Source organism: Perca fluviatilis, chromosome 21 (assembly GCF_010015445.1).
Source record: "Perca fluviatilis chromosome 21, GENO_Pfluv_1.0, whole genome shotgun sequence".
NCBI lineage: Eukaryota > Metazoa > Chordata > Actinopteri > Perciformes > Percidae > Perca > Perca fluviatilis.
The window spans coordinates 126303-149480 of record NC_053132.1 but is presented as its reverse complement, the minus strand read 5'-3'; the positions used below and the strand labels follow the sequence as shown (position 1 = coordinate 149480).

Genomic DNA, 23178 nt, shown 5'->3' with positions numbered 1-23178 from the left:
GAACTGATCATTTGGTTCATCCGTTCCGAGAAGCTGCTCATCAGTTGGCTGAAGATGAGATAAAAACGGCAGAAACAGGAAAGAGAAAATTTTAAGAGCAGAGAAACAGACGATAAGTTGCACATACGAGAAGAGAGAGACGGTCGACATACAAGAAGAGAAAGACGGTCTACCTGGATATGGATCCTCTGCTGATGGTGTTGCTGTTGCTATGGAGATCAGGTAGGACTCTTCTTTAATTATCAATCTGTGAAAGATGTAAAACATCAGAGTTTAAATACCGAATTAAAGTCACAGTGCAGCATTCAAAACCTGAGAATCAGAATACCAATTTAAAAGTCAGTCACTGACAGATCAAGCTAAAAACAGGAACACTACTGTCATCTCGTTCATAAGAAGTGGAATATAAAACTAAGATCAATATACGGAGGTAAACAAAGTGCACTTACTCGTAAGATAAAGTCTCCATCATCATGTTCTAACACTTTAAACTCATGCAAACAATCAAAAACAATGTTTAGTCTTTAATGTTGTTTAATTGAGCATCTGAAAAGTTGACATCATGGCAAATATATGGAGCTAAATAAAGTGAAGTTCCTGGTAAAATAAAGTGACAAACACACACACACACACTCTCTCAGATAGCACCGTGGTTTAGTGATATCATCACACAGGATTTCTGGGTTTTGAAGTTGGCTGCTGTGTTGCAATAACTTTTTAAAAACTGGTCTGTAGGTTAACTCTATTTGAACTTATTAAAGAACAGATAAAAAACAAACACTTTTTATAACAATAAACTGATATATGCATTTTATTTAAATGTACACATTAACTGTGTTATAAAATGTTAAGATACATAAATAGTTTATGACTAAGAGTGCTACTTCTCTTCCTTATTCTGATATGTGCTTAATGTTCAAAGCTCAGAGGTATAAAAATATAAGTTATAGTGAACAAGATTTCTTTTCAGTTCTTGGTTTGATCTTTGCATTTTATTTTGATCAGTCTTTTTTAATAAATGTGATTGTGATATCTCACATTTAGCCCACTTCGTAGCTCTGCTCCAATCAAAATGCTGCTTTATATTCATGTTTCTTCTCTGATTTTCTCCCCAGGACTCTGGGCTGAAGGAAGACACAACTCAACCGGTAAACAAAGAACATGAATATAAATGAAGTGGATGGATGGGTCTCTGACACCAGAGACTATATGACTGAGCACATTTAATTCCTGCCCTCCCTGGAGGGGAAAACAACTCTCCGCTCTGCATTGCCGACCCGAAAAACTGATCTTTTATGAAAACAAAAGTGGATAACAACGTGAGGAATCATTTGTTACCAATTTGAATATCCTAATGTCAGTTTTATCTTAACAAACATAACATCTGACATAACATTAGCTTAGTGTCTCTCTCCATTCTCTCTGCTGATTCCTCACAACTGTTTCAAACTTTTTTCTTCTTAAAAGCTCAGTTTTTCAGCTCGGCAGCTTATAAAAACTGAAGTTATACGTTCTTTACATAGTCAGAGGTTTATATCAACACTGCAGTTTAGATTCTCTGGCCGAGTCCAAACTTGACCCGATATTTCCTGCCACTATCCTCGGGCCGGGAACTTCATCAAGCATTTGTGTTTTTTTAATCATTACTTTATTAGCCTAATTGGGTGGAGAGAAAGCTATGCCTCTCCAGATTCTCCTGTAGCTCTGGGTGTATGTCCTGCACTGACTTGAGTTTGAGGTAAACTGTGCTAAATCGTGTCTCCCCCACATCTGTAGCAGCTGTCTTCCATAATTGCACAACCAGGCCAGATTGTTTCAGATATCTCATGAGTCCTTTAGCAGCAGATATGGTCTGTACTATATCTGGCGCGTTGTCGGCCAGTGTGTCAGCATGCAGACCGTGGCGAAGGACAGTATTAATTAGGTGAGAAAGTCTCCTATATGGTTCCAGGGCTTTGATTATGTTGCTGCCTCGATCTGTTACCCACAATATTCAGCTGAGGGAGATATGGATCCAGGTCTTTTCTTTTTTACGTTTCTTCATTTGGATCCATTTGCGATCCATTCCATTCTCAATAAACAAACAGTTTACTGTGCAGTTTACAGGCTTCGTCCTTGTTGCATTATTCATTAAGATAATTCGAAACAGATTTCTGTAGTTTAAACAACTCAGAATTGTAGTTGAGAACGCCAGTTATAACAGCCCATGTGTTAAAAAAATTGTCAGGTTTAAATCGGGCTCGGGCTCATAATTACAGTTAATGTGTCGGACACAACGTGCACGGGCTCGGGTAGGGTCAGGCTTGATTTTTTGGGCCGATCTAAGCTTTAATCAGCACACAGCAGCTTTTAGACATGTTTCTGATGTTTAGCAGACGGAATAAAGAGGAGGAATCCCACGCAATACAAGTCAACGGAGAGTGGAGAAATGTTTTCCCCTTCGTTGGGCGTGGCTTTCAGTGTATGACGCAATGTGCTCTGTCTCTATTGTACACGCCCTGTTTCTTACTTATATTTAATGTTTCTTTTAACTAAAGCAGAATAGTTATTTTGACCCGAACCACCATCTTTCGCTGTGCTTAACCAACTAGTTCTGACCTGAACAGGGGTGTGATGGTGAAGAACATTTGTGTTGTCATCTCTCGGAGATAAAACATCTGGTTTTACGCCGGATGCCGTCTCTGCCAAGTAGGAGGTGTCTCACTGCTTTATCCGCCTTATTCTTGGCCCCAAGATACCTTCTGGTTAATTATGGGCACAGCTTCTGGTTATTCCATCACTGAAGTGGAGTCTGCAAGAAAAAAAAGGAAAGCTACAGGTGCCTTCTGTTAAAGATGTTTGGGAATTACATGAGTTTGTTAAAAATAAAAAGGGTTATATTTTGATAAAATATGCTCCACTTTTGCTGAGCGTTAGATGAGAGGATCGATATCCCCGGGATAGAATAAGATGGATAGGAATATCATTGATGATGTTAATATTAGAAGTAGACTTACCTAAGTCTGACTAACCCATAACAGAGATTGAAAGCAACTTTAGGCCGAACTATACTTCACACTATAATAAAACATATTACTTTTGGCTTGTTTAATAGTAGAACGTGATCACATATAACATTATAAATAACTCCAGTAAGCACAGTCAGTGGGCATAAGGCGTTACGATGGATAGGCCAACAATAGCAGGATGTTACCAAGGATTTATGAAGATTACTTACTGTTTGTCCCTGACAATTGCCTACCACTTCCAGCGTTCATTAGGAAACAGTATGTGCAGATGGTACACAGGTGGCATATCACTCCAAAGACCGGAACATGCTGCTGTAGTTAGCGGCATAAGCCCCCAGTGGATCGCTTAATGCCAGGGATTCATCAAATCATTAAACAACTAAAATGATTTGCTAAAAGTACTGACAGTTGTAATAGTAGCTAAAAGTACTGAGTAAACAGGTTTAATAGTAGCTAAAAGTACTGACTGAACAGCTGAAATGATTTGCTAAAAGTAATAGATAGAAGGGCTGAAACTAGAGTAGTATCATTGCTGACCAATCACGGAACACCTTTAATTTGAAAGGTAAATTGTGACTTGATGAAGGGGTACATGAGTTCATCTGACAGGGCTGTGGTGGTACCTCAGACTAGATAGGTTAGGAACCACTGCTTTTGCCACTGTACTGAGCAATATACCCCTCTGGGATCGGCAAATGCCACATGGGTTAGGCCACAGTACTGCTATTGCCACTTTGCAATAGTGACGCTACTGTAAACATTAGCATGTTAGCATGTGAATACTGTGCCTCACAGAGCTGCTAGCGTGGCTGTTAGTCTCACAGCACCAAAGATTCTCTATACATAAAGATAGAGCATTATAAGCAAACGGTCTGAAACTATCATTGGTATCTTGGGGTCTTGTTTGCGAGTGAGGGGACAATGGCGCAGGAGATTGGTCGAAGAATCGGCGGGGGCATTATTACATTGAATTTATCGCACCGTTGTGACGAAAAGAGAGTTGAGCCAGAAGGCAAAGATCCCGATCTATTGGCCAATTTCCATTCCTACCCTCACCGATGGTCATGAAGGCTGGGTCATGACCGAAAGAACTGTTAAAGGAATTATGATTCTTTGACTTTTGTTAATCATTTGAGCATTTTTATGTATGCACTTTTGTTCAAAAATGCTCACACTGTTCACTGAGCTCGAAATGTAGTCAGAGTGTAAATGTTGTTTATTACCTCTGGTGACCGGACGGAAACACCATGTATGTGGACTCAATGTGAACTGATGTATATGTCAAGGTCACCAGTGGGGGAAAAATACTGTTTTCTTATAGGACACAGAGCAGTGTTGCTTGAGGACTTTTGTCTACTGATAATAGAGTATAGTAGAGAGACTATTTCCCATAGGATAAGGAGAGATTTGTTTTTTGCTGTGACAGTATAAAATTGATTTGCACAAACTTCTCTGTGGGAGTTATTGGGGAAAACTGATCTGGTCAGACATTGACACTTTTCCTCTGTAACTTCCCTGTAATTAATTACATAAACTTTTGCAATTTATCACTTTAACCATCTCTGCGTCTCCCTTAGAGATAGGGCGAGAAGCTCACTCATCTGTGAAGAGCTCGGAGTAGAGTCACTGCTCCTTTGCATCAAAAGGAGCCAGTTGAGGTGGTTTGGGTGTCTGGTAAGAATGCCCCCTGGGCGCCTCCCTCGGGAGGTGTTCCAGGGAGGAACTGCTTGAAGGAGGCCTCGGGGAAGACCCAGGACTAGTTGGCTTGTTTGAAAATGTAGTGAACATCGCATGGATGGATGAAAATTTATATTTGTATAATTTATTTTCTTTTGCTTTTTCAGGAAACCTTTGCATATTGTATCTCACAATCCTCGGTTTTCTTGCAGGTTCTCAGGAGTGTGAAACCGCAGCCAAGGCTGACATCGTGCTGTTGGTGGATGAGTCTGGGAGCATCAGCCCATCAGAATTTGAAACCATGAAGACCTTTCTCGCTGGAATGGTCAGCAATTTCAACATTGGCCCAGACAGAGTCCAGATTGGTAATATTTTAATAACTACTATTCATACTAACACTCTAAGGACTATGTTTGGAGGTTATTCCTGGGTCTACAATGGCACATAAAGGCACTCTTATTCTTCTATTTCAACATTATAGCAGCTGTCCAGAGTTGAGCGGTCAGGGTTATGGGTCATCTTATATGATAATTAAGTTGTTTGGTCCATCTGTATATTTGCAAATAAGTACAGTTTGCGTGAGACATGTGTGTGTGTGTGTGTAAGTGTTGGTGGCAATGATGAGGACAATAAAAAGTATTGTATTTTATATTACTTTGTTAGAAACCCTACAGCACACATTTTTCTTTATTTACAGCAGTTTTGAAATTGAAATTTCACCTCATTGTAACTTACTAAAGAATACTTTATTATTATAATTATTATTATTATTATTATTATTATTATGGAATAAGAGTTGAGTTAGCATTTTACACATTGTAAATGTTCATTCCTGCAGGTCTGGTTCAGTACAGTGATAACCCAAGGACCGAGTGGCACCTCAACACCCACCAGACCAAATATTCCCTGCTGAAGGCCATCGCCAATCCGGTACAGCTAGGAGGACTCACCTACACAGGTGATTTAACAGTCTGTTGTCCAATTCACACACGGTTCACAATGTGAGATAAAAGGCACCATATGGATCTAGTCTTACAATGGGAGTCACATATATTTACTTCTGTATTTAGGTCCATCAGTGGTGGAAACTGAAGCTGTTAGTGATCAGTATTGTTTACAAAATAATTACATTAAATATTGAAAATATAGTATGTGTAGTGACGACCCAATGTTAGGCTTTTTGAACCTTTGACTTTTCTTATCAACAAATCATTTTATTAATTATTATTAACATATTGTTACACAGTCCCTCAACAGTCTATGAGAAAGTGAATTCAGATTTTACTTCTGGAACGAGGTATACCCGGAATAACTCCCTTAACTTCTCTCTGTGCCTTCGATGCATCTTTATCACTGTTATACAGGAAAGGCTCTGAACTACATCCTTCAAAACAACTTTAAACCCAATGTGGGAATGCGACCAGACTCCAAAAAGATTGCTGTCCTGATCACTGATGGAGAGGCCAATGACAACACACTCCTCCCCTCACAGAAACTGAAGGACGCCGGCATTGAGATCTACACTATTGGTGATTGATTTTCAGTTTAAATAGCGAGAAAGTCAGAGGATAAGCTCTGAAATTCTCTGAAACTACAAAACTTTACCACAAAAGACATAAGTGACATCAATATGAATTTAAAATGTTATTTCAGGTTTGTCACAATGAAAACATTTGCAGCTCGTCCCTTAAAGCGTAACTCTCACCAAAATGCAACCTAGGGTCTTTTTGTGAATGTACCCGAGTCAAACTTTCATTTAAAAGCATATTTAGGACGGAAGCATCACTTTTAAGATTTACCATATTCTCGTTTTTCAGTCAGATGGCCTTTTGAATGGGAGAGCTAGGGGCACTTTTATGCTAGTCTCAAAATAGCTATTTTTAAAACACTAAGAAGGCGCAACACAACATGAGACTTTCTTGCAACTAGGTAGAATTTGAACAAAGTTTTAAAGTAACGAGATATGAAACGCAAATTGACCCAAATAACACTACTTAAGTGTTTTCAAAAGTCCGTCCCTGAAGCTACTGCCGCGTCGGGTGACACGGCAGCTGCCACAGATCATTATATGACCCGATCGTTAACGAAAATTCTTCCACAACGTTACTGTTACCTGGTAAGTGAGAGTAGCTTATATGATATTGTGTGTATGTGTATGTGTGTGTGTGTGTGTGTGTGTGTGTGTGTGTGTGTGTGTGTGTGTGTGTGTGTGTGTGTGTGTGTGTGTGTGTGTGTGTGTGTGTATGTGTATGTGTGTGTGTGTGTGTGTGTGTGCCTAGCCAGCAATGTGGAGTAAAAAAATTCAGGCTAGGCAGTTTAAAAACAGGCATCCTTGGTTAGAGTGGAGGGACAGAAAGTTAGGTAAATATCAGCAAACATGCAAAGCAGATATAAGCAATGGAAATTCATAAGGTCAGTGACTATGCAAATTAGAGTAAATTCTTCTAAATGAAATGTGCATTACTTTACACAATTAAATTACTATATGGTAATGTTAGTTATCAATGGTCAGATAATTAACTAAAATAGAGTGGAGCTTTTTTCTCCTTTCGTCTGCTTTTTATGCATTTGTTAGCCATGGTGTGGAAGATTGTACAGTTTATTAAATAATTTTGAGTAAATTTAGGTCCTATTCTGCAGATGTTATTACTAATAGATACAAAACATGTATGATGATGCTAATTATTAGTCATGGTTTTGTGCGGCAGTGTAGGGGTGTCGATTAAATGGCTCATTTGTGGGATGTCCTGTTGTGTTCAGGTTCGGTTGCGTTTCTCAAAAAGTTAAATCGGTTTCATCTTTTCTCAACTTTAAGTGTTGTTTTTCCAGGGAATTTAAATAAACGCCATCAATACTGAAACGTCTGTTGTCCATGTACAGCTCGTATATGGAAACATCACCATGCTTAGTGTATGGGGTGTCGTTCTGGGACAGGCAAGTATGAGGCTGGGAGGGGAAAATCACAGTAAACTCACTATAAATAAAATAGATTACACCACTGCATGAACGCAAGCATTGAGAATATTGTTTGTGTACACAGAGTTTACTAAAAAGAAAGGGTTTGAGCAACTCACGTTAGCTGTTGTTATTTACGCTATACGCCATTTTCCCAGTCAAAAATAAGCAATCTCTGAATGCGAATGAACGGACTCCATGGGAGGAAATGTCATTCTTATGAGGCTCCTTTTTCAACCACATGGTCAATATTGTTTTTCACTAACGACGAAACAACATTTATCCGTGCATTTATATGGAACTAAGCTTTAGGAGCTTTCCGTCTTTACTCTCCTCCCTCGACTATTTTTGACTGGCTCGATAGACGGCGACCGGAAGAACAACTGCTAACGTGAGTTGCTCAAAACCTTTTTTAGTAAACTCTGTGTACACAAACAATGTTCTCACTGCTTGTGTTAAGGTGTAGAGCCCCTGGTGAGACTTGGAGCAAAGTCTCATGTTGTGTCGAGCCTTCTTAGTGTTTTAAAAATAGCTATTTTGAGGCTAGCATAAAAGTGCTCCTAGCTCTCCCATTCAAAAGGCCATTTGACCCAAAAAAATACGGTAAATCTTAAAAATGATTTTAAATGAAAGTTTGACTCGGGTACATTCACAAAAAGACCCTAGGTTACATTTTGGCGAGAGTTACACTTTAAGTCACGCCCCACTTTTATAGAATTTAAACCAAGCAAATTTGTTTTTTAAGAAATGGCCTTCGAAAACATACTTTACCCTCATGTTGTCTTCCCGTCCACCATGCACATTTTTCTGGGTCAAAATTTAAATTTAAATTTTGCCCCTTATTCTGATGATTGTTGATTTATTTTTGCACCAGTTTTTTGACATTTTAATTTTTTCCATTTTTTGAACCTTTTTTCCCACATTTGTCATTTCTTTCAACATTGTTTTATAAATTTTTTTCTTCAATACTATAAAATTGAATAAAAAAGCCAAATACAATAATAGTAGTGAATGGATCATTTATTTTATTTGTGAAGAGAGTTGCATAGAACCATCCACATTATTTTTTTGGACAATTTGGTTAAAGTAAAACCCAAATTTCTGATGTAGAAACTTTTGAAAATGGGTCAAATTTGACCTGAAGACAACAGGAGGGTTAAGTCATTGTTTTTTTAAATACACATATTTACAAAGTGCATTTCAGAGCACATTGATAAGAAACTGAGGAGGAGCAGGACAAAAGTGACTAAAATAAATTAAATATCAAAACTGCACAAAATACTGTAAATAAGGCCACAAATGATCTTGCCTAAGAATATCAACATAAACACAAACAACACAAAAAGTGAATGTTAATCAAATGCTGGTTACCATGGTTCTGACAATGGAAAACAACCAGTATAGTCTGTCATAGGTTTAGTTTAGGAATCAGGAAACCACTATTACCTGTCAAGTAACCCAAGTTTTGTTTGTTTTGGATCTGAGGTTTTGGCACGGTATTAACACACATTTTTATCTCAGGTGTGAAAGATGCTGACCACGACCAGCTACGTTACATTGCCTCCGATCCTGAAGAAATTCACACCTACTCTATCAATCACTTCTCATCCCTCCGGCACATTGTCGACGACCTCACCATCAACATCTGTAATAGCTTAGGTAGGAAAACAGTCCACCATAATTAAATAATACATGCTCACACCATATTGATCCACCTGTATCAGAATCAATCGCAAGATATCAAGGTAGGTTTTAAAAGAAGTGTAGTGTCTCCCTGTCAGACCCATGTCTACAGCGCTGTGGAGTAAAGTCTGGCTATTTAAAACCACAGACACATTCTGGGATTCGAGGTGGTTAAACCTCATTGCCTCTTACCAGTGTATCTCCGTGTGCACGTTGTCCACCAATCGGTCCCAAAATGTCCCATTTAGAGAGGAAATGCCCTAAACATATTCTTTATAAATCTTTACAATAATTTCCCATCCAAATTTTCTTCAAAACTACAGCAAGTAGCTTTCTAGCTTGAATGTTGTTAATTCCTGAAGCGAAGGGATTCTGAGAACGGCAACCCAGAGAGAGCAGAAGGTGAGGGACGGCTAACAGACAATTATCCTGGAAATGTACTTCCATTGATCTAGACTCAAAGCTCTAAAACAACCGGCCATGTTTTGGATTCTTACAGTTAGGCCCTGTTTACACTATGACACTCGCGGGTGAAAAACGACAAAATATTTGTTTTATTTCACACACTTTTACGTCACCATATGCACCCAGATTCCTCCCCCAAAAACTCTAAACGCGGAATAAAAAGTGAGAACGCAACGCCACTTTTGTGTTTTCTCTTCAGATTGTTTCCATCTAAACATAGCCTTAGATACATTGGCCCAATCCCAAAGTCCGGACTCACAGACTCACGGACTTTGGTGCGCGTTCTCGCGAAATTCGTATGGGCTTAGTGTTGTCCCAATGTGGAATTTCAAAGTGCGTGAGGGTTTGAGTACACACTTACCTATTGGGATTAGTTTTGTGACTTTAATTCCAAGCAAAACTTCTCAAGTATCAAACAAAAAACACTAACTCAAGCATGAAAAATGTCACCTCAAAGGTAAAACTTAAAACGTGCAAACAAAACATTTGTGTAGTTGTAAACTATTGGTCTTTTATTTGTTTGATATTATGTCCTTTTGTTTACAGTTCCCTCTGCTTCTTTCTCAATGATCAGTCTTTTACTCTCTCCATCACGTTTGCAGTCATGCTCCCAGCTTTCTCCTTTGCGCTCCCTGACTTTTTGCTTGCGATTCTGACACAAACATCTCGCGTGGGCGGGTCTTACAGGGGTGCGTCCCCATTGGCTAATGAGTGTTAAGGGAAAGTTTGAGTGACAGCTCAGCCTCAGTGCAGGTAAACTAACCTTAGAGACTCAGAGTCTGGTCTGGAGGACACACAAGCCACTCCACAGGGGATTAATAATGTGTAAGTATTGATCATATATATATATATATTATCTGTGATCTACGTTGCAAGTATGGTTACTAGACATTTGTTGTTTCGTTGTGTTAAGTTACTAGCTAGCTAGTAAAGCTGTTTAAGTTAGCATTTAACGTTAGCTATACTGCTAACGTTATCTAAAACTTGTAGCCACCGGCTACCTTACTGAGCTAATAATTTACCATGGGAATCATGTATTCTTCGTAAGGCCTTACTCAGTGGAGCTGTATTAATTATCGTCTTCTCTCTGTAGAGACCTGCAGGAGCTACGATGATCTCCCAGGTAACCTTAGGTTAGTAACGTAGCTATATTATGGTCTATTAGGAAAAATTATGAGTATAATGTATTATATCTTGAGGTCGACACATACAATACATATGCAGTGTTAGCACTGCTTAACTGGTTCATCTTTATAGTTTTGTGCTCATCTGTACTTTCCTAGTTATGACAAAGACTGGCTATCCTAACTCTAATTACATGTCTTCTGTTGCATTTGCAAGCAGGTCAGCATAAGGAAAATGTTCATAGTGCTTTTAAAGCCTACACATTTGCTAATGGCTACTTCTAAAGCAAGATATTTTAATTGTAAATCACCCAACCTTGGAAGCCTCAGTTATCAGTAAGAACTTTGTTACCATTTGATTTGTGTAAGAAACTTTGTTATAATTTTCTATCACAGCTCATATCAGGCAGACCAACCAGGAGGACGTGGAGCAGCAGAGGGAGAGGAGCCTTCGGTCTCTCTGTGGAGGAAACACTGTGTGCGAAGGCTTCAAACAGCCAGGGTATAGACCAATAGTGTATGTATTGATCATATTTTGCTCAGATACTCAGTTAACACTTACAATAACCTTTTTCTTAAGTTTTCATTGGTGTACTTGTAGTTTCTTAGTTCATTGTATGTCAATATATCCTACTATAGTATACTGTCCTGTAATTTAATTTGTGTTTACATTGTCTTACTGTAATTATATTTTAAAATGCACATAATATATTAAAACATTTTTTTTACATTCACCCTTATCTGTTTGGTTCATTATATAATACAGGAAATAAGGTTGAGACTAATATAATGCTTTATTTTTAGTCCAATATAAAACTTCACGTACATAATGGATATTTGAACATATTTTGCTAAGGCCCCGGTGGTAGAAGAAGCTGAAACTAATTATTTGCAGTACATCACAGGTCAGGGTCAGTTTTTCATCACCAACAACACACAAACGTACTGAGTAATTGGGTTATGTATATATTTCACATATTCAGTTTCACCTAAGGCAAGCTGTATTTCTCTGCTGACTTGTGTCTGCAACAACACTTCTGAGGGTGGTGCAGGAATATCACACAACTCCTGGACGCCTGGGATCATCTGGTCTCCTGAGCTCACTGATGGCCCAACCGCCCAGTCTGGACGACAGCCTTTTCTGCAGGACAGTTCTCTGAAGGGCTGGGATGTGGCTGTAGTCCTTCACTTCCTTGACTTCTTATTGTAAAGCTTGAAGTACCTTATTGGATGATAAAAAGTGTTTGAAATTAGCTCAATAATAAATAATTGTAATAAAGCCTGCACTCTAGAAACATTTTTCTAGCTTTTCTGAACACTACTGGAACACTTATTTCTGGAATATTATTGATCACACTTTCTAGATTCCTACCTCCACGTTGACTACATGTGTAAAGTAAGATATGGCCAGCCACCAGGACACATGCACATCACATCAAACCATAAGGATCACTAAGCAAAGTATTTGTCAAGGGCCTGGTGTGTTAGTTAAAGTACATAGTTTGGACAGTAGTAACACTATGCACTTTATTAATCTTGTAGTAATCCCCTGTGGAGTGGCTTGTGTGTCCTCCAGACCAGACTCTGAGTCTCTAACGTTAGTTTACCTGCACTGAGGCTGAGCTGTCACTCAAACTTTCCCTGAACTTTCCCTTAACACTCATTAGCCAATGGGGACGCACCCCTGTAAGACCCGTCCACGAGAGATTTCTGTGTCAGAATCGCAAGCAAAAAGTCAGGGAGCGCAAAGGAGAAAACTGGGAGCATGACTGCAAACGTGATGGAGAGAGCAAAAGACATGCAATGCAAGTTTTAAGTTTTACCTTTGAGGTGGCAATTTTTTTGCTTGAGTTAGTGTTTTTTCTTTGATACTTGAGAAGTTTTGCTTGGAATTAAAGTCACAAAACTAATCCCATACTTACCGAGCCCTTTCCATGAGTCTGCATTGATGCAGACTTTACCAAAGGGAATTACCCACAGTGCAAAGCATTGTGACGTTTACAGGCGGAGACCATAGGGAAATCCGGAAATTACGAAGGTAAACAACAGCACGACACACAACCACGGAACGGACCAACCTGTTGTCCAGCTGGTAAAACGAGAGTTTGGAATCAGGCAGCCGTCTCCTGGGCCTCGGCCGTGTGGAAAGCAACACACTTAAAAAGAAAATTCCCAAACCGGCAAGTGTCAGCAACATCTTTGTTATTAAACTTTGCCAAGGTAACATGTGATCTCGTGAAGGGCTGTCCCGATCCCATTTATACCTATCTGAGCCCATGTGGCCTCACACACTCGCCCACTTAGTACCTGAGATCACTTAAGTCTGTGAGTCCTTAGTCCTTAGTCCTCAGGGCTCACTTTGGGATTGGGCTAATGTCTTTCAAGGAGTTCTAAGTTCCTTCATAGGGATTTGCCAGTGAATCTTCTGCAGTTGGGCAGTCAGGGGCGATTCTACATTGAATTACACCCAGGGCGAGACCCCTTTCCAGCGCCCCCCTAGATATTATTACAACTATTATTATTTAACTATTGCAATTACAATAGGAAACATACTTTTTAAGGTGCACAATCTCCACCTCCAACATCGCCAAAAGACAATGAACAGATAACCCAGGTTATCAGAACTTAAAATAAATATACACTATATACATAAATGTGCCAAATATATACAATGATGAAAAATTTAACAAGAGCAGAGAGCAACAATAATATCAAATATTAAGAATAATATACAAATAAAATAAATAGCACAAATCCTTCATCACACAAATGTGAAGACACACTAAAGAGAATCTAATTATTACACTATAGCACTAAGAACAGAGAACACATACTACAACTAAAACCTGACCTTTCTGGCCTTCCTTGATGCAAAATCATCAATGATGTCATCGTATGTAATCTGCTCCCATATTGGGTGACTGATTTTGATGAGGGCAAGGCCAGTGATCCTTGGGACATGGTGACCTCAGGTATGACTTGATTAACTTTAGTTTGAAAAAAAAGCCCCTCTCTGCTTGAGCCACAGTGACTGACAGGGACGGACTGGGACCAAAAATCGAACCTGGCATTTTGGCCCAGACTGGCCCACCACATAAGATCACAGATACCACCCGTCCTCCGCTCTCCCCTGAATGTGTATAGCAACTCCTATTCCTAAAACTACTAACACCATGTAATGAGTAAGTAATAATCAGTGAGAGTTGATATTAAATACTCCAAAACAGTGCCATTTATTAATACAATAAAACGGTATACTCCTCATGAATCATAAAAAAAACTATGTATATTTTTTATTTATCATTTCGAGAGGCCCTGTGCTTTAATTTGAAGAGGTCTATCATGAGTTTTTGTCTGCCTAAGCAGATAGAAAAGCTACAATTCTCATTAAGAAAGTTTGCATGATGTGCAACGTTTATACTAATGCAAGTAGCATGCCTACGTCTTTAATTGTTGTAGTGTTATCATCAACAGTTTGTCCACCACTCACCACTATCAGTTAATCAGTTTTTGGCTCAGTTTTATCAAGGGGCAAAGTGTTTTAAGGGGAGCTGTGCTTACCGCAGGTTCTACTCTCACTCCCTCATCTCTTTTCCTTCTCTCCTGAGTCTCCTCCTCCGCTTGGATAACTTTGTTTAATTTTTGCTTTTTGTTTTTACCAGTGACATAAAAGAGAGCTTTAGACTCGTCTTTCTCCGTCTCTGTGTACTTCCCAGTTCTCCTGTCACTGTGTGATTATCTTTCTCGCCCGCACCGTTACGGACTAGTCCATTTCATTGTGAAAGTAGGGGGTGCCAGCAGGGTGCCTGCAGTAAGGCTCTAAGGCATTCTGTATTTCTTTCATCTATTTATTCTCCTTTGGATCGATGTTTCTAATTATATCTGAGTCAGCACACATGTAGCCTAGGCATCATTTACTCTTCCCACTTTTGCTTCTTTTGTTGAGGAAGTAACCATCTTAAATGTGCATATTAAAATTATTCACCTGAATGATACATGAATTCATTTTAATGAACTAATAAACCCCTCGACTGTAATATTTCAGATGTGTTTGAGCAAGATTTCTGCTCATGTTCAAAATTTTGTGCACATTCAAAATACAGCATATCTCATCTGTGTTCTCTGAGGTTTGGAGGAGTTGTGATATTGTGCGAAAAATAAAGTGATAATACAATAGGCTATTACAAGAATAAAGTCACTATATTTCAGAAAATAATCCATCTGCACCATAGTCTGCTGTGCATTACGTGATTGCTCTGCTGATACGGTAGATCTCAGACCTCCTGACAGACACAGAGCCCTGTTTGAGACGCTGGTCTCTGAATGAGACAGTTTAGGGAAGTGGCTGTAGGCTACGCTGCTCTACATCAGAGCTGGAAACACAAAACTCAGCAGAAATAGGGACACATCTTCCGCAGCATGCCCACAGCAGAGCGCGCCCATTATAAACCTGAAGCTGCCCAGACCAGGGAAGGAGCGCTGCAGCAGCTCCGTGTCTGTGCCGCTGCTCGTCTCTATTTCTACAGCGAGAGTGGTGTAAGGAAATCTTAAAAACGTGTCACTTAGATTTCTGGAGGAAGGAGAGGCTGGGGTCGAATTGAAAGTTAAGCAAGAGGTTTAATAAAACAACACGATGAAAAACGACAGTCAAAACATGATCAAACATAAAACATAAAACACTGCCAGCATCAGACTGCAAACATGCTTCCCCTGTCGGGTCACAAGTTAGCAGCCATGCGACATGACAAACAATACACTGTAAACCGCGGACTACAGAACCATGTTCCCTTGTCGGGTCCCAGGCTTGTAGTCCTGAGACATTCCCCGGATCACACATTTATTCCCTAAACCTGGGTGGTTCCTCAAATGAAATCTTCCCCTATTGGTCAGATGTCTCTCAAAAGAAAGGTGTACATTCTCAATCAATCCAACTATATGAATACACATTCTTTGTTTTAATCACGTCCAGCTCAACAGGGGATGGCTCTCAAAGTTGTTTAAACAATAAGTCTTCTAGAGCTTTTACATTTATGCTAAATAACAGCCATGACCTAATTAATTCTTTAGAAGCTTGAGAAGGTGTGAGCCAGACAAATGCTGATTAGGCTTAATCAGTATTGAAACATTCCTTCACTCAGTCACACAACAGTTTACATTTTTAAGTTACATGTTTTTACCTAAAAGTATATTGTACTAAAACATAAGCATGTTTTTAACTTTTTACAACCTAACAGTGGACAAAAGCGACGCACAGGTCTGCTTCAGAGCTCCGTGTGTTTGAGTTTGACCCGTAGACTGGAAAAGTCGCGTAATGAGAGGCTGACAAGTAAACATGTGGCTGAGGGGCGCCCTAGGATGATCATGTTTAATAAACACGTTTTATTTCGCTTGTTGTTCTAATTCTATTATTAATGGGAAGTAGACCTAAGGGCGACACGGCGCCCCCAACACTGTTATTATGGTAAAAGCTATAGCAATCGCCGGCCCTGGTTGTGTATTGTGTTCGATTGCTGTATGGTTGGTGGCAAACCAGTTTCCCTATCGGGATTAATAAAGTTTTTCAATTCAATTCAATTCAATTGACTAAGTGATGACCACAGCAGAACTGGTATCAGCAGTCCAGCTTCTTTAAAGTTTGAGAGAGAAAGAATGGAACATGAACTATAGATAAATGTAAAATACTTAAAAGCAGCACGAGCGTAAGAGATATAGTTATCAAACACGTCATTTAGTTTCTCTATACTGCACAAGTTACCAGAAGATCTAAGGTTTCTCTAAGCTACACGTCCTTTTAAGGTCATAGATGGTTTTCTTTTTTATCATGCATTGCTGTTATTCTTCTTGCTACCACAATATGGTGCAAAAGTAATAAACGTTCAAAACATATAGCTATTTTAATAATTATTTACACATAAAGGTTTGTGTCAATGTATGAATGTGCTCTTTCCCTCCCTTAGTGTTTGTCAGGCTGGTGAATGGGACCAGTCTGTGCTCAGGCAGACTGGAGGTGAAGACTAACCAGTCTAACCAGCGCTGGTCCTCAGTGTGTGAAGATGACTTTGACCAGCAGGATGCAGAGGTGGTCTGTAGGGAGCTTGGCTGTGGGGCTCCTTCAGTCCTCCAGGGGGTGCTCTATGGAGAAGTGGAGGCTCCAATGAAGACCAAAAAGTTCCAGTGTGGAGGCAACGAGTCTGCTCTCCTAGACTGTAGAAGCTCAGTCTCAGATAGAAACAACTGCTCATCTGGAAAAGCTGTTGGACTCACCTGCTCAGGTAGAAGAGGAGCTGCAGCTTTGATTTGGTTCATTTCTGTTCTAATGAAAATCAATTTGCTGACAAATCTCTGGTTTCTGTTAAGATCCTGTCAGGTTGGTGGGAGGATCCAGTCGCTGTACTGGAACACTGGAGGTGAAACGAGGAGACTGGAGAACAGTGGATGCATTTAACTGGACCCTGAAGGAAGCAGCGGTAGTCTGTGAAGAGCTAGACTGTGGCTCTGCTTTTTCAGCAGGAATAAGAAATGAGTCCCTACCCAACTCTACATGGGAGATCAGTCCTGACTGTATTAATTCTGGGTATACCCTGAGAGAGTGTGTAACATCAGGTTCCTCTTCCTCCATCATGAAGATCAACTGCTTAGGTAAGACCATCGCTGACATCTGATCTTTCCTGTTTCTCAGTATAAATTTAATCGGACATGTTCTCAGTTAGTCTTCTTATTTGGTAGGAAATGCTGAGACTCCGAGGTCTGCTCAGCAACATCACAGATGTGGATATGTTTGTATCTAAGGCCCTGTTTACACGATGACGCTCGCGGGTGAAAACGAAAAAATATTATATCGGATGTGCCTTTCGATTATACGGCGACGGTGTATAAACCACCCTCCAGAGTGGAAATCTTAAAAACACTCCACCGTTGCATTAGTCTAAAGGGTAAAAAAACCAAAAAAGTCTGAAGACAGAGGTGTGGAGAGAGACGAGAAAAAGGCGTCCAGGTAGTCTGTTGTTACGGAGTAGGCTACAGAAGTTATAGGCTCCTGTTATCTAAAAGAATTTCAATGTAATGGCTCAATATTTACATGATTTTGACAATGTGGATAAGGTTGTTATAGTTCGATGATGATATGTAGGCTCTTAATTTGAGCCAGAGTAGGCGACAACATTGCAGATGAAGAGAGAGAGAGAGAGCGAGAGGAGGGTCCTTGATCAGCCTCCTGTGCCCACTGCCTCTCGCTCTCAAGCAGCGGCTGAAGGGCCGCGAGGCTCAGGGTGTTGGTGGTGCTCCCGTGGGTGCTGTGCTGAGGCTTATCACGGTCAACTGTGCTGGTCATCATCAGACAAACATGCAACTCCACCTCCCTGTCTTTCCAGACAAGCTTTTGTTGTTCGCTTCGCCATGTTTTGGTTTGGCGCTACTAGGGAGAGAAGTAGAAGGAAGGTTCTACGCAGGCGGGGGACTTGTTGGTGTTGTGTGGCAGTGCTTCACAGTGCCACCTAGCCGCCTGGCGTGCATACTACATCGAATTTCACACACTTTTGCGTCACCATATGCACGCAGATTTCCCCCCCATAATGCTCGTCTAAACGCAGAATAAAAAGTGATAACGCAATGCCACTTTTGCGTTTTCTCTTCAAATCATTTCTGTGTAAACATAGCCTAAATCATTGTTAAGAACTTGCACACTGTACTAATGTTGAAGCGGCTTCTGTATCAGACTCCCTTAATACAGTGTGTCACCTCACATTGTCTGAATGTAGAATATGTACTGCGTTGATATTTGGAATCTAGGCTCTGATCTGACACCAGGCTCAGCACATTAGGGAGTGACCATAATATCCCAACCAAATGACATTAGATAGAGTCTGATGCAGGAATGTACTATGTTCACGTGGGCAGGACAAACTGCCATGTGGCCATTCCCCTGGAGGGCAACTTGCCACGAGTAGGATATTCTGTATTATAGGCATCTTCTATGTGTGGAACTGAGGCTCTTGCTGCTATTTGGCAATTCCCCCAAGCTACAAAGGGAATATACTAGCTAATGAAATGGCACCTGTTATGCAGCAAATACTGTAATTAACAATCCTGCTCACTTGGAAAAGCTGTTGGACTCACCTGCTCATGTAGAAGGGGAGCTACAGCTTCAATTTAGTTAATTTCTGTTCTAATGTGTTACGCCCCAGTCTAGGGGTGCCTAGGACGCAACATGTAAAGGCCCCATCTTCCCCGTCTCCCAAGTAGCCACAAACAAATCAAGTGTTTGTATACCAACAAACGTGTTTATTTAACAAAGGAAGATAATATATACATAAAATATACATAACAAGCCTCAGGGTGACTACCACCAAAATAACAAACAAAACTATCCTAACTGGGAGATAAGAAACTAACCTAACAAACAAAAGGACAAAACAAATGACAAAAGACTTACCTCCCTAACTAACAAAAACAGGAGAAAACCAAATCAACACACCTGGAGGTCCACCCTTACTAAACAAACAAAAAGCAAGAACTGATATAAACCAAAATTGGGCAAAGCAAAAGTGTGGCCAGTTGGGAGCTGAGGAGAATGAGGAATGTCTGCTGTCCACTGACGGACGCCATCTTGGCTCCTTCTATGAGGATAGTATCCCCAGCTGCAGCCAATCACTGGGACGGGCCTGACCTTCTCCACCAATAATCTCCAGGCAATGGCACACACCTATTTGCATACGAAAATGGAAACAGGAAAAAACACAGGGCACATACACAGCAGACCAACAAAATATGACCACGGTCATAACATAATGAAACTCGCTTTATCATTTGCTGACGACTCACTTGTTTCTGTTCAGAGCCTGTCAGGTTGGTGGGAGGATCCAGCCACTGTGCAGGAACACTGGAGATGAAACGAGGAGACTGGAGACCAGTGGATGTCTCTGATTGGACCCTGAAGGAAGCAGCGCTAGTCTGTGGAGCGCTGGACTGTGGCTCTGCTGTTTCAACAGGAATAAGAAATGAGTCCTTATCCAAATCTGCATGGAAGATCAGTCCTAACTGTATTCACTCTGGGTATACCCTGAGAGAGTGTGCAACATCAGGTTCCTCTTCCTCCATCATGGAGATCACCTGCTTAGGTAAGACCATCTAGGACATCATCTATGTATGCATTTACAGTTTTGTCTACACACTATTGTCACCAATAAAAATCAGTTTTGAAGTTTAAATTATCTCTCTCCAGATTCTGTCAGGCTGGTGAATGGGACCAGTCTGTGCTCAGGCAAACTGGAGGTGAAGACTAGCCAGTCTACCCAGCGCTGGTCCTCAGTGTGTGAAGATGACTTTGACCAGCAGGATGCAGAGGTGGTCTGTAGGGAGCTTGGCTGTGGGGCTCCTTCAGTCCTCCAGGGGGCGCTCTATGGAGACGTGGAGGCTCCAATGTGGACCAAAGAGTTCCAGTGTGGAGGCAAGGAGTCTGCTCTCCTAGACTGTAGAAGCTCAGATAGAAACACCTGCTCATCTGGAAAAGCTGTTGGACTCACCTGCTCAGGTAGAAGAGGAGCTGCAGCTCTGATTTGGTTCATTTCTGTTCTAATTAAACTCCCTTTATCATTTTGCTGATGACTCTCTTGTTTCTGTTAAGATCCTGTCAGGTTGGTGGGAGGATGGAGTCGCTGTACTGGAACACTGGAGGTGAAACAGGGAGACTGGAGATCAGTGGATGGCTCTCACCAGACCCCGAAGGAATCAGCATCTGTTTACTGTGGAAAGCTGAGCTGTAGCTCTCCTCTGTCAGCAGGAAGCAGAGATGACTCCTCTAACAGATCTGCATGGAAGATCAACTCTGACTGTGTTCAGTCTGGATCTGCTCTGAGGGAGTGTGTAACACCATCATCTTCATCTTCTTCTGTCCTGGAGCTCACCTGTTTACGTAAGTCTAATCTATATCAACATCAGGCTCCATTGTGGAGCTCACCTGTTCATGTAAGTCCATCGGTGACATTATATATGACATTGATCTTCCAGTGTCTTCCTTTCTTCTGGTGTGAACTGTAAAGTTATCTAGGACAATGGCGTCCTGAAGGGTGGAGAAGTAGGATTGTTCCTGGATGCTTAAACTGTGGGGATCTGCATCTTTAAGCAACCTGCTGTGGTTCAACGTGACAATGTTGATTGTGAAATCTCAACCAGACACAGACATTCAGGAGAGAATCGGTCGACTTTAGTTAACTTCATAAGTGATTTTCTGGGATTTAATGTCACTGAAGTTCATGGTTAATGGGAGCTGTTGAGCTGATGTAATCTAATACGATGTGTTTTATCAGATCCAGCAGCTGTTATCATCAGACTGGTCGTCCTGCCGCTGACTCTGCTGTTGTCCACCATTGTCATCTATTTCATCATGAAGGTAAAGTACACGTCTTGTTTGATTAGAGGCTCTGGTTTGCGCGGTAAATGAGCGGTCAGGTGATGCGTTTCGATTAGCGCGAAAATTGATGCTGAGGATGTGAGGCTGGCCTCTGGTGATTACGTTGTTGTTGCACCAGCAAAGAAAGCAAAGTCTTTTGTGCATAATGAGAAATGACTCATTCTTGACAAAAGGCAAAAGAGCTGTGTGCGTGCGCACATTTGAATAATGTCGGGTTGTAAATGGGTTCGGGCTTTTAAAAGCTGTCAATCAAAATGTCCTTGTCGGGTTCATGCCTTGTCGGGCCTAACTTTTAAAGCCCTCTTACAGCTTTACCATGCACGTCTCATTTGTTTAGAGGACTGGTTGAAATGAAGCTTGTGTTTATTGAACTTAAAGCAACACCAAAGATTTTGTACCTTAAAATAATGTTTCTAAAATTGTTTCAGTAGTTCTTCAACTCGTAACAGGGTGAACGGCACTTTTGCATTCACTTTGCGGCCCTCTATCGGCTATGACCGCACTATGCAAGTTTGCCAGATCGGGTAGCAGCTCTGTAGTTCCAATGAGACATAAGAAACTACAACAGACAATGTTAACGGACAATTCCACTTCCAACCTGTAGGGGGACCGAAAAGGAAAAGTGCTTTGGTGTTGCTTTAAGAAAAGGAGTGATGCAGTAACTCATATGTGTGTGCTGCCATGTCTCTCCAGGTCCAGGCTACCAGGAGGCAGATGTCAGGCCCACAGGAGAACATCGAGCTGGATTATTATAACCTCGGTTTTAGCAAAGCTGAAGGAGCGCCAGCTGAAGAGGAAGGAGCCCAGGCAGCAGAGTAGGACCTCCAAAGAGCTCATCTCACATACAAATGGATTTCTCAGCTGCCACACAACTGCATATCAACTCAGTCAATGATTTTAAATTGTTTCACAGATGTTCCATTTAAACTAATACTGATATTAGAATAAAGTTGAAGAGTTGAATAGAGTTGTAGCGACAAAGGGGGACAGAACATCCACAAAGAGAGGCTCTGAAAATATTATACCCAATGAGGCCGTAGGTCATAGATTTAATTGGAAATAAAAATATGGATAACGATAATAAAACCTATTGACGGTAGTAACAAGAAACAAATATAAGCGAGCCAACAGTGTGTGACAATAGTTTAGACCAGTGTTTCTCAAATGAGGGTACGTGTACCCCAAGGGGTACTTTGGAGGACTGCAGGGTGCGCTCGTAGCGTTTTTAAGTTTGTCACTTTTTCTAAGTTTTTGTCACTATTTTCGACCAGTTCCTTCCTTTATTCTCCAAGTTTGCCGTTTTGGCGTTTTTCAAAAACAATTCCACCTTTTGTCACTTTTTCGAGTTTGTCTTCCTTCTTTCTACTGTGTGTTTTCAGTTGGCTGTTTGGTAAATCTATCGTTGGTCAGGGGTACTTTAGCTTGACCAGCCAGACCCAGATCCAGAAGTTGGGTCCGGAACTCACCGTTGGCGGGGCTCAATCGGAGCCGGGATAAACGGTTGTCTTTCAAATTTCCTCTGCACCAATAGGATGCCGCTACAAAGGCAGAGAGCGAGAAGAAGGTAGCAGAGCTAGTTTATAGATATATATATACACTTTTGCCGTATCCGGTCGACAAAACTCCGAACACATCTTCCTTTTTTAAGAATGACTTCAGTGCCGTTCTTTGTTCTTTTCTCAAAGAAAAGCTGAACTCCAAGTCTTCCAGAAGACCGCTGTTCACCAGCACCAGCAGCAGCCATAAGCCCCGCCCACTGACTCTATACACGATGTGATTGGCCTGACCAGAGTTTGGTTTTTCCAGCTCACAAGCCAACGGAGAGTTGCTAGACCCCCCAGCTGCAAAATAAATTTGC

General features: G+C 40.8%; 1 protein-coding gene across 1 annotated transcript; it reads left to right on the top strand.

The window, feature by feature from the left end:
* Positions 1–112: 112 nt before the first annotated feature.
* LOC120551558 (scavenger receptor cysteine-rich type 1 protein M130-like) lies at positions 113–22494 on the top strand. The gene is made up of 13 exons (XM_039789050.1): positions 113–222; positions 1116–1148; positions 4898–5050; positions 5524–5643; positions 6050–6214; positions 9162–9299; positions 16870–17184; positions 17270–17551; positions 19747–20028; positions 20133–20441; positions 20535–20822; positions 21217–21299; positions 22014–22494. The coding sequence occupies exons 1-13, from the start codon at positions 180–182 to the stop codon at positions 22137–22139; spliced, it is 2337 nt and encodes a 778-aa protein (XP_039644984.1). The 5' UTR covers positions 113–179; the 3' UTR covers positions 22140–22494.
* The last annotated feature ends 684 nt before the right edge of the window (positions 22495–23178 follow it).